Source organism: Haliotis asinina, chromosome 5 (assembly GCF_037392515.1).
Source record: "Haliotis asinina isolate JCU_RB_2024 chromosome 5, JCU_Hal_asi_v2, whole genome shotgun sequence".
Lineage (NCBI taxonomy): Eukaryota > Metazoa > Mollusca > Gastropoda > Lepetellida > Haliotidae > Haliotis > Haliotis asinina.
The window spans coordinates 70543755-70555916 of NC_090284.1; the positions used below are offsets into that span (position 1 = coordinate 70543755).

At 38.5% G+C, this 12162-nt stretch overlaps 2 protein-coding genes across 2 annotated transcripts in view; both read left to right on the plus strand.

Moving 5' to 3' along the window:
* The window catches only part of LOC137285181 (macrophage-expressed gene 1 protein-like), a 198697-nt gene that overhangs the window by 89580 nt on the left and 96955 nt on the right, over positions 1-12162 (plus strand). The window lies entirely within an intron of this gene.
* On the plus strand, positions 703-11977 carry LOC137285179 (peptidyl-prolyl cis-trans isomerase A-like). Its single transcript, XM_067817420.1, has 5 exons — positions 703-899; positions 3014-3044; positions 3540-3725; positions 10155-10230; positions 11479-11977. Exons 1-5 carry the CDS (start codon positions 831-833, stop codon positions 11609-11611), a joined length of 495 nt encoding a protein of 164 aa, XP_067673521.1. The 5' UTR covers positions 703-830; the 3' UTR covers positions 11612-11977.

The following is a 12162-nucleotide window of genomic DNA, read 5'->3' on the forward strand; positions in this document are numbered from 1 at the left end:
ATCTGACCACATGTGCAGATTTCGATTTAGTATTGTGCAATGCGACGGCCCGACCCGGTCCCACTTTTCTTGGCTTGACTTTTAAGCCATCCCCGCGTGTTTTTTTTTATTTTCATACTGCTTATGGTGTTGATACAATAATAGCTACACCGAAACGTCGCTCATATGGTAATAAAGAATTAAGTGGTATATAGCCATTGAACTCTCGTTGTTCAAAACGTCTCAATGCCACTCAAACAAGTTTTACTGAAAGTTATTTTTCCTGTTTAATATGTCAAAAATTCCTCCGATGTTCAGCTGGATGGTCCGTCTCGTCCCAGGTTTAGGCTACCAGTGTTCACAATCATTCATGTACAACACTGCGTCATAGAATGTTGCAGAACCTCTTCAAGTTTCATATCACCATAAATTATCGTTGTGCAATGGCAATGCTCCACGCGCGATCAAGTCGGCCAACCAGTTTTCAACAGATGAGTTGAATCATGTACAGGGGTCACATTTACGGAAACAGGGCGTCCCTTGTCATTTGGCGGGAGTTAAAAACGTAATTGAAAGAAAAGGTTTGTCATTATTTGATGATTTCTTCATGAAGATCTCACTATGTATAAGACACTTGTGCGTTAATTACTTACAGAGCTTTTACGGATCTTGAATAAATAGACACAAGATAGCGAACTATATTGTTTGCGCTAACTTCCGGTTGTGATTTGCCAGCACAGGGAATCTAAATATAGACATAGATAGCGTCGGCATCCGCACGTGGGTTTTCAGTCTCTTTCATTACCCGCCATCAAACATTGACGTAGTGTTGCAAGGACCGAGGTCGAATCATGCCGAACCCACAAGTCTTCTTTGATATTACCATCGGCGGCAGTCCAGCTGGACGTATCTGCTTTGAGGTATTTGCCCAGATATATGTCGAAATGTTGTGAGAGCCTAGAATCAATAACTCTAGTACGTGATTCATCGTTGCCGGTATAAGCATTTCCTCCATTTTTCGCTGATTGTAATTTAATCGTTTTCAACACAGATTCTCGTCCTAAGAACCACTATGAAATGAGGGTAGCTATTATAGATCTCAAACCCAATCTGAGAGGAATGCCTATATTTTCTAGATTGGTAGATACGGGTTATGTCAGATGAGAAAAGCAGTTGCATGGCCGAAGGATTTACTCCTTGTCACGAACGCAGACAGCACGTGATTGATGTATTAATTAGTGGCACGCCTAATTTATTGCTTTATTCGAGTTTCAGGCACTAACGACTCACAAGAAGCTTAAAAGCTTGGTGGAAAATGTCAATACTTCATTTTGTATTAGTAGGTTTTCCGAATTCGGATGCAGTGATTACAGTCACACTATAACGGTCATGTCGCATCGGAGACATAGTTATATTTCAGGTTATGAAGTCGCGCTTATCGATATTCACTTTGTGACATTTTTTAGACGAGTGTAGTAAATATTAGACACCTTATTTTGTAATCATTTAGCCATGTTTACCTGTTACCTGTAAGTGTAATTCTTTGTTTGCTCTAATACTGAAACACGTTTTCTGTAGTGAAGGTAGCCCAGGGGCGGGCAACTCATTCCGAATTAAGTTACTGACTGCAGAAACAGGTCATGAGGGTTACCACAGTTTACAGTCATTGTCGTGATGGAAAGATTTAACTTTCTCCACTGAAATGGTGGTCACTTTTCAGTTCTTTACCACGGTGCCATTTTTGTATATTGGAAAGTTCTGTCCGTACCCCCTCTCTCTACATAGGAAATTTCCCACTTCAACAGTGTAATATTCCAACACTGAAATATGGTCATTGTTATCAAGCCTTGTCTAAGTTTAGTGAAGGTATATTTAGGTACACGTATGGATGCCAGTTGGTATCTGTGGTTTTCAATGGAGGTAGTAATAGAACTGTTGCTGATATTTTTCATATGAGAATAAATACTTGCCAAAATTATAGTTTTCTGGGTTCATGTGAGATTATGCTAATTTTCATTTACTTTGTGTAGAAAAATGCTTGAGCAAAACTATTGAGGGATTAGGGTTTGGATGGCATATCCTTTTACAGCTCCACATTTTTGACATTGTGCATTCGTTGGTTTTACATTGAGACTCGCTGTGCGCATGTGCAGAGCGTGTAAAAATATCTACCGGTCAATTCCGCTTTGGACGTACGCATACCGATAGTGTAAATACACTCAAAACAAAGTGATTAAATAATAATTATTTACGAATGACAGCTGTTCATAGCTGACTAAGTATATCAATTTATAAATGCTTTTCAGGTATTGATGTGCTATTTTTGTTGCAGCTGCATCAGAAATGTGTGTTTTGATAGTTGTGTGAAGGGTGTGTGCGGGAAGAATGGTGGTGGCGAGATGTGTTTATACAAGAACTTATTGACATAAATCAAGCTATTTCTTTCTCTATTCACGGTCTTTTATACATACAGGTATAAAAATAAGTTGTAATAGACACAAAACTATGTATTTGGTTTGATTTTTCGTTTTCTTTAGCGAGAGTTTACACTATTGGTAAATGTACGTCCAAAGCGGAATTGACCAGTAGATATTTTTACACGCTCTGCACATGTGCACAGTGAGTCTGAAATTAATGTAAAACCAAAGAATGTGATAGTGGAGATTTGCATCCTAACTTGAGATGTATTATATATTTTAGAATTATTTCAAGGGATTAGGGGTAAGTTTAGGGTTTGTTTTATGGAAACCAAGGCCTGTTTTTAGGCACACAATCATTGAGTAAAGTAGGGGGTTACAGGTGGAAATCGTTAACCCAAATCAGATGAAATGGGATATACAGTTTCTTAACTGAAGTGCTGTGCCCAGCAAGTATTAATCCTGTAATACTAGGCACCGAGCAGACATTAACAGAACACTGCCAATCAGTGAATGCCGTTGAGACTGGATCATGAGAACAGAGGACAGTGTATAATTTGGTGTTTAGGTTTATTTGTATGGAAATGCCATTGATGTATAATGTGTCTGTTTTTCAGCTCTATCAAGATACTGTTCCCAAGACAGTTGGTAAGAATTGTAACCTTATCCACACACTTTTTCTATATAAAATAATATTAAACTCTGAATATTCAGAATGTTTGCCAGTCATGGTGCAGTTGTACAAAACAATCTTTGCACTGAGAGTAAGACTAAGTTCATGCTAGTGTATGGGAATTATTTTAAACTTGGTGCAATATAACCTTGTACAACCTCACCCAGGTAAAACCTTGAAATCCGCACCTCCTATATCATTCATGGCATAGTAGTTTTGCATTGCTATCTGTTGGACTGTTTGACATGTCAAAATTCGACAGGCAAACCTCAGATGTTTCCACAGGAAGTGATATCAATACTAAGTTCTGTGCTCATGTGCTTTCTTTGGCCATGAAAGTAGCAAATAAATAGGAATGTTATTCTTGTTAGAATGAAAGTACCTCAGACAATTATCCGATAGTGTTTGAAAAAAATTTAGCAATACAAAGGGTATGTACACATAAATACATGTTTTTGGTTTGATTTTAGAAAACTTCCGGGCCTTGTGTACTGGAGAGAAAGGGTTTGGATACAGTGGTTGTACATTTCATCGGATCATCCCAGGATTCATGATCCAAGGTGGTGACTTCACTCGCGGTGATGGAACTGGAGGCAAAAGCATTTATGGAAACAAGTTTGAAGATGAGAACTTCATAAAGAAGCACGCGAAGGAAGGTTAGTGTAACAGCTTACAGCAACATTGCTGTGATGAATTGTTGCTGAATTTCTTCAGCTATAGTATTAATGGCCCACAGTGACTAGGGGCAAGAACCTTCGGAGGCTTAAGGCTAGTAACTTGCAATGTTTAATTCCTATGCACCTTGTCCTTTGCCACTCATGAATGAGCCTATGCTAATGGCATAAACTACATTGTGTCGTGTATGTGAATTGGTTTCCTTAAAAAGTTAAGAATATGAAAAAGATTGTTTCATGGCGAAGACTTACTGCGCATAGGGCAAGGATTCGATGTTGGTTCCATCAGAATTGAACTGGTAACTACAAGCAACAGGGTACTAAATTGAACATTTCGAAAGCATTATAGATATAACAAGCCTTGAAAGGAAGAGTGTCATTATGTGAAGATCATGAAACTGTTGTTTCTGTAAAACACATATTTTCCATTTCACTTTCTTAGTAAAGTACAAATTCTAGTACTTTTTTCGGTTGAGTCCCATCCGGGATTCGAACCTGCACCCCGGATGGGACTCAACCGAAAAAAGTACTAGAATTTGTACTTTACTAAGAAAGTGAAATCCCAAATATGACATGTTGCATTTGACCACTTTCTAAATGGCATCGTGGAATCACATATTTTCCAGACTAGATGTTAGTCCGCTGGAATCTAGCATGTAAAGGCTTGACTATAATTCTAATTTTGATGACTTTCTGTCAATTTTCAAGGTCACGGCAACTTTCTATCCCACCGGCATGTAACGCAGGGTGTGTGTGTGTGGGGGGGGAAGGGAGGTAAAGTCGACGCCTTGTCTGTCCGTCCGCCCGTATTCATTTTATTTCCGGAGCATAACTCAGAAACCGTTCAATATTTTTAAACCAAACTTGATAGATATATTGATCTCAACCTATAGTTGTGCCTTTTGCTATTTACAGAGTTTTGGCATTTTTATTTTTTTTGTTTTTCCATGGAACATTTTGGTGTTAGTCTGGTGATGGGGCAGGCTTTGTTTCCGGAGCAGAACTAAAAAACCGTTCAATATTTTTCTGCAAAACTTGGTAGATAATTGTGGAAGACCCCAAAGTGGTGGCTTTTTGCTATTTACAGGTTTTTGTGATTTACTGTTTTCTCGGTTTCCATGGAAATGTTTCGGACTTAGTCTCAAAATGGACAAATGGGCTTCGTTTCCGGAGCAGAACTCAAAATCCGTTCAGTATTTTGTTGCAAAACTTGGGAGATATACCAATCAGAAGCTGCAATGGTGCATTTTGCTAGTTACAGGTTTTTGTTATTTCTTAGTTTCTCGGTTTCCATGGAAAGGATTCAGACTTTGTCCCGAGTGAGAGGTGTTTCGTTTTCGGATCAGAACTCAAAAACTTCTCAATATCTGTCAGTGTAACTTGTTAGATATATGTGACAGACCCCAACGTGGTGCCTTTTGGTATTTACAGGTTTGTGTGATTTACTATTTTCTCGGTTTCCATGGAAACGTTTTGGAGAGTCTCAAAATGGAGGGATGTGCTTCATTTCCGGAGCAGAACTTAAAAACCATTCAGTATTTTTCTACAGAACTTGGTAGATATATCAGTTGGAACCTAACGTGGTGCCTTTTGCTATGTACAGGATCTTGTGATTTATTATTTTCTTGGTTTCCATGGAAATGTTTAACACTTAGTCTGAAAAGTGAGAGGTGTTTCATTTCCAGAGCAGAACTCAAAAACTTATCTGTGGGTAAAACTTTGCAGATATGTGTGGCAGACCCCGAAGTGGTGCCTTTTGGTTTTTAAAGGTTTTTGTGATGCATTATTTTCTTGGTTTCCATGGAAGCGCTTCGGACTTGGTCTCAAAATGGAGAGATGGGCTTCATTCCAAGAGCACACCTCAAAAACCATTTCGTATCTTCTGCAGATGTGGGAGACAGATCTTGAAGTTGTGACTTTGCTGATTACAGATATATGGCATTTCAGGGATTTATGTGATGCAAAATCCTGTGTCCTTTACGCTTTAAAAAAATCTCAAAGGACGCAAGAAAAAAATGAAAGTGTGTCCCCTGGGACGCAGAAAAATATAGTTACCATTATCATGTCAATCGAAAGAGATATGCAGTTAGACTCGTTTATTTTCACAAACAGAATAATGAAACCGATTTGCTAGCGACATGTTTTATAAACATCAACTTTCATTTTGACAGGAAATTCCAAAGCAAGTTTTATCGAATGCTTACTGAGCATGCACTAACCTGTCACCTTGGCATTGACGTAAGCAGTGCATGGGCAGGAGACATTAGTCTAAAAATAGCAAAGAAATCTCATTCATGACGGCTGTCAGCGGATTTTCAATTGATGATTTTGGTTAGGCATAATGGCAAAATCTAAGCAAGGTGAATTGAGAAAGTTCTTTGGAGGAAGTGCTGAGACCAGTATCAGTGCAACTGCAAGTAAATGGATTCTGATAAGATGGGACCATCTTCAAGTAAAGTTAAGAAAAAAACAGAACTTTGAAAAATGAGTGATTTGCTCGATACGCGTGGTTACGAAAGGCAGATTATGATGGCATGCAGTGTGATATATGCCTTAGAGGCAACGTTTCTAACCCATTTACCAGTGATGAGGGTTGTAGTAGTTATCAAAACTCTACGTAAATTCGCCATCAGGAATCAAATTCTCGCATTGATCGCATAATGAAATTAGAACTTCATTCTCAGCTTGAAATCGCATGCTGAAATGTGGCAAATCTTCAACATGATGCGTAAAGTGAGAAAATTCAGTCTTGTGTTAAACAGCTCAGCTGTTTATCTCATGGCAAAACGTGATATCGCTGCTGACGTTTTTACAGATTTCATGCATTTGTAAGTGTTGAATGGTATCAAATGTGAGTGACCACTTCTACAAAAGGCCGCAAGTGGTCATGGAGTTTGAAGAGTGCATCGGATCGGTACTAGAAAAAAAAAATCAAAGTGAATATTTTGGGTTAATGCTGGATGAAATTACTGTGTCATTACTGTAGAGAAGAAACTTCCTATCTATGTCAAATTTGTTGTGAATTGTGAGGCACAGGTTACCTTTCCAGGAAATGAATGTATCACTAATGCAACGACGGGAGCGATAGAAACTGCACTCGTTAATTTTCTCACACAGAAAAGAATCTCTGATGCAAATGTTTCACGTCTCTATGGCCTGGGAACAGATGGTCTAGGTGCAAAACCCAAAGCAAGAAATGGGCGTTTGGTTCAAGTGCATTGTGTCGGACATCACCTAAATTTGGCTGTCTCACAGGCAGTGAGATATATTGACTATTGCCAACATCACTCCATGATACACAGGTTGTACAAGTTCTATGCTCATTCATCTGTTAGATACGACAAGCTCCATGAACTATTAACGCTTCTACATGTTGAAGCAAAACAAATCAGTGGGCCTACTTCTGTGCGGTGGCTATCAGTTGAAGCAGCTGTAAGGATTGTCTTTCAGTCACATGATGCTATTTTGTACCTTGAGGGGGAGAAAAGCTGATGGATTATTGAAGTTTATAGGGTAACAGTCTGTGTTGACAACAGCATTACTTACTGATCTTCTCTCGGTGATTGGAGTACTGAGGTTAACTTTCCAGAAGGACACAGTAAATTTGTCAGCTTTGAAACACTGAGTCCTCAAGCAAAGCTACAATAAGAGCAATGGGGAATGGATCTAATAAGGTGGATGGGGTACTGACGGAGCTTGGCAATGTGCCAGTACCTGGACAGGAAAAAACCTACAAATGTGTTGCTGTTGTTGACAATCAACCAATGAGAAATAGGTTTAACCACATTAGAAATGTGTACTTAACAAGTGTTCCAAGAGATGAGCTTGATATTCTAGAGTGTTTTGACAAAACTCAACCCAAGCAGGTACCCAGACAATCATGCAGATCTTAATACTTACGGTGTTGACCAGTTACACAGGCTGTGTAATCATTACCATGATCAGGTGAACAGAGACAAGAGCTGTTGACAGCTCTCTTCAGTTCAAGCATCTGGTCAGGTCTTACAAACAAGTGTTATCATTGACAATTTCCTTAAACTCCTGCATCGTATACACACAAATTGACAAAGGACCCAGTGAAATAGAGTAGTGCGTCCACAGGGACACAAAAAAAGTCCAAATACTACTTTTAATGTTGATCAAGTAACAAACTGGGTTTCTGCTCTGAAACATGACACAACAGTGGAAAATAACTCGGCTTTTATCCCTTGCAACTTGTTTTGTGGGGGGTATTAAAATGCATCCCGTCAGTCTGTGCACATTTATCTTTCTGGAGCAGAACTCTAAAACCGTTGAATATTTCTTCACCAAACTTGACACACAGATTAGTCTAGTGGTGTACTGGTCCCTTTTGATAAGTTTGGAATTCAGGACCCGTGAAGGTCCCAGGGTAGAATAGGCCTTCAGCAACCCATGCTTGCCATAAAAGGTGACTATGCTTGTCGTAAGAGGCGACTAACGGGATCGGGTGGTCAGACTAGCTGACTTGGTTGACATGTCATCGGTTCCAATTGCGCAGATCGATGCTCATGTTGTTGATCACTGGATTGTCTGGTCCAGACTCGATTATTTACAGACCGTCGCCATATAGCTGTAATATTGCTAAGTGCGACGTAAAACTAAACTCACTCACTCACTCACTTGGAATTCAGAATAGAATATTTTTGGCATTTAACATGGCAACGTTTGACTTCGACTGAAATTGGAGGTAATGTAGGGTACATTGATGATTGTGTCTTGTTAAACTTCGTATGGCTAGCATAAGAGGCGAATTTCTTAATGCTGGGTATTGTTCTAAACCTCAGAACACAAGTAACTCTGTACCCTTGTCAAGAGTATATTCACACTTGTATGAAGCAATTTTATTGGATAGAGATTGTTTTGTTGACCAGTTGCTGAAGCATGTATCTGACAGTAATTTTTTTCATGTGAGGTGAACAACATTGCGAAAAATGGTTTAATTCTAATCCTGTAAATAAAATGTGGTAATTTGAAGTTGAAAAGTAAGATTTGACAGAAGGATTACTTCTTAGTAAGGTTCAGAAAATGTCATTTTGATGTGACTGAACATACAGTGTCTGGGGACTCGTAATGATTTTGCTTGTTTTCTTCCTGTGGTGTAGAATTAGTTAATGAACCCAAGTCCAAGAGAAATACACCACAAGGTTTCATTACTTATGAATTATACGACACGAGGGTGGAAAGCTCAATTTGAAAAATATGTTTTAAAAAATGAATCAACTCAGATTTATGGAACATGTTATATAATGCAGGCTTGGCTAGCTGAAAATTCTGATTGTTAAAGGTCAAGCCTGCCTTTGGTGGTCGTATAGGCCTCATTTCATGTACCCCTGTACAAGCGATCTGTTTGATTGGCGTTTCAGAAGTTGAGGGAAAGTATAGTACTTTATGGATAACAACTTCTTTATTTCTGTGATGCCACATTTCGATATAGCTTCTTACACTGTTTTCAAGCAAGAGTAAAAGCCAGCTTTTAACATGCAACAGGGTTTAGACCACATAAAGGGATGTATCAAAGGGATTAACAATAACAATGGGATAGGTAATACAGTAACAAGGCGAGGAGGCAATGTTGAAGAGGCGGAACAAGGTATATGTAGCAGATGGGGAAGGTAATAATGCAGTAACAATTTGGGAGGAAGCCTGAGTAATACTAGGTAGTTATACATAGCAGATGGGGTGGGCAGTAATGCAATGATAGGAGGAAGCCGGGGTATACAATACATACCATGTAGGGTGAAGCCAAGCTATACATAGCAGATAGGGATGAATTGGCAGTGATGGCTTGAGTGCCCTGTTCTGTTGTTTTTATGAGTTCATTGTTCCCTCTGCCTTCAATGTACACAATTCAGAAATACAGCTGAGTGGAAGAATTATTGAAGATTTATGTCAACCATCAAGAAGTGGGAAATGTAGCCAATCCGTCATTTGCTTCTTGGTGGGGACAAATTCAGCTTACTCAAGTTACGTTCACAATGCTGTCTTATAAGAAAAAGAAAAGTAAGCACCATTGTTCACTAGCAGGGATCAGTTTGGGCAAGGATTTGGGGAATTAATTACCCAATGAAATACAAAAAGTAGTGTAATAATGGGATACAGTTACAAGTTTCAATAATGGTGTTCATGCTTATGGTATGAAATGTTTGTTTTTATTCTTCATTAGATGCTCATGTTTTATGCTTATTGTTTTGGAATTTCTTGGTCTTGCATTTGAGGACATGGCAATTTTATCATTGAAATCGTATGCACATATTGACATGTTCCAGTAGTAAGGAAAGTATGTATTAAGAATGTACAATACTTTTCCTGCATCCCTTTCAGTCCAGAATAGCAGATGGTTACACTTGTCAAGCAATGAGATATTAACTGGTGGCGGTGTTTGTATTTCAGGTATTTTGTCTATGGCTAATGCTGGACCCAACACAAATGGATCTCAGTTCTTCATTTGCACAGCCAAGACATCCTGGTAAGTTAACTGACACGAGAACATTGTATCATGCTTTCACCTCTAAACCCTAACTGAACCATCTTCCATCTTTCTATTAGTACTGTATTCTGATGGCTGATAAGAAGCTTCATCATAACCATTTAATTGTTTGCCTCACTACATTTTGGTATTAGTCTAATGGTGGGATGGGCTTCGTTTCCGGAGCAGAACTCAAAAACGTTCAATATTTTTCTGCAAAATTTGGTACATATATCTATCAGAACCTGAAATGGTGCCTTTTGCTATTTACAAGTTTTTGTGATTTACGTTTTTCTTGGTTTCCATGGAAAAGTTTTGGACATAATCTCAGAAGTGAGGTGTGTTTCATTTCCGGAGCACATCTCAAAAAGTTATCCTAATGTCTGTCAGCAAAACTTGGTAGATATATATGGCAGACCCCAACATGGTGCCTTTTGCTAGTTTTACAGATTTTTGTAATTTATCATTTTCCCATTTTCAATGGAAACGATTCTGACTTGGTCTCAGAATGGACGGATGGGCTTTATTTCCGGAGCACAACTCGAAAATTGTTCAATATCTTCCAGCAAAACGTATCAGATATTTGAAGCAGAGCACAAGGTGGTGCCTTTTGCTATTTACAATGTTTTGGCAGTTTTATTTTTTCTGGTTTCCACAGAAACAAGTTTGACCTAGTCTCAAAATGGAGGGATAGGCTTTGTTTCCAGAGCACAACTGGAAAACTATTTCATATTTTTTGACAGATCTTGAAGTGGTGCCTTTTGCTGTTTACAGATATATGGCATTTATATTTTTCATGACTTCATGGAAACGATTCAAACTTTATGTAAGAAAACATCAAGTAACTGTCAGATGATTTGTCCTTTCAAATATGTGGGGGCTGGGGGGATTGTCATCTTCTGATGTCTCTTGTTTGTAATATTATTCAAGTGAAAACAGTTCTATGCTTGTTTTTGCAATATGGACAAATGAATAAAAAGTGATATTCGTCTTGACTTCAACCAGTAGACATTTTGTATGTGTAGCAGTTCTTAACGTATAAATCTACCTGAGTTTTCAGTTTGAGATGCAAAGTGCAACTTTCAATATACCCTCAAAGGTTTTTTTTGGGTGAACCAGTCCAAGAATATACTTTTAAACATCCAAACCACCATGATGTCTTAGAACAATATTCACCAACCAAAATGTTTCAAGGGGAATGCATTGCTCATTATCAGATGCATTTTGAATGTTTGATTCTTATTTCAGGTTAGATGGAAAACATGTAGTCTTCGGTGAAGTTGTAAGTGGCATGGATGTTGTCAGAGCTCTTGAAGCTACGGGCTCCCAGTCTGGCAAGACAGCCAAGAAATGTACAATTTCCAACTGCGGAATGCTTTGAGTCGTGTCCAATTGAAGAATTGCAAATGTGTTAACATTCTGTTTGTCTTTGTTATGGACCAAAGTGCTAAAATCTTTCAGAGTTAAAAACTGACATGTAAGTTCCTTTTGACATTGTCCAGAACAATATATACTTAAACTATATGCTTTTACTGAGTATGTAACATTAGAGTTCCTATCACATTGAATTGACCTGTGTTATTTCCACCATCCTAAATAAATTACCTACCTCCTGATTATCTAGTGCACATGTAAGCAGCATTTCATGATATTGTGATGACCTGTCTTTTCAGATTGCATTCTGTAGTGTTAGGACACTGCATTCCAAATCACTGAATCTACATATGTAATAAATTCTCTAACTTTTTGTGGTGTTATGATTTGAATCATTGTGGATATGCATGTGCACAACATGAACATATATACCAGGGTGCTTCATCACTTCGCACACAAAGTGAGTTCTGAATAATATGCTAGACTGAGGTTGCTGTAAGATTTTGCTGGGGGCTGTTTTATGACTCCATGTGTGAACACATTGCTGATTTCTACTTG

Coding starts and splice junctions, on each gene's coding strand:
- LOC137285179 (XM_067817420.1), top strand. CDS start 831: ATGCCGAACCCACAAGTCTTCTTTGATATTACCATCGGCGGCAGTCCA. Junction 900..3,013: donor CTGGACGTATCTGCTTTGAG/GTATTTGCCCAG, acceptor TCTGTTTTTCAG/CTCTATCAAGATACTGTTCC. Junction 3,726..10,154: donor AAAGAAGCACGCGAAGGAAG/GTTAGTGTAACA, acceptor TTTGTATTTCAG/GTATTTTGTCTATGGCTAAT.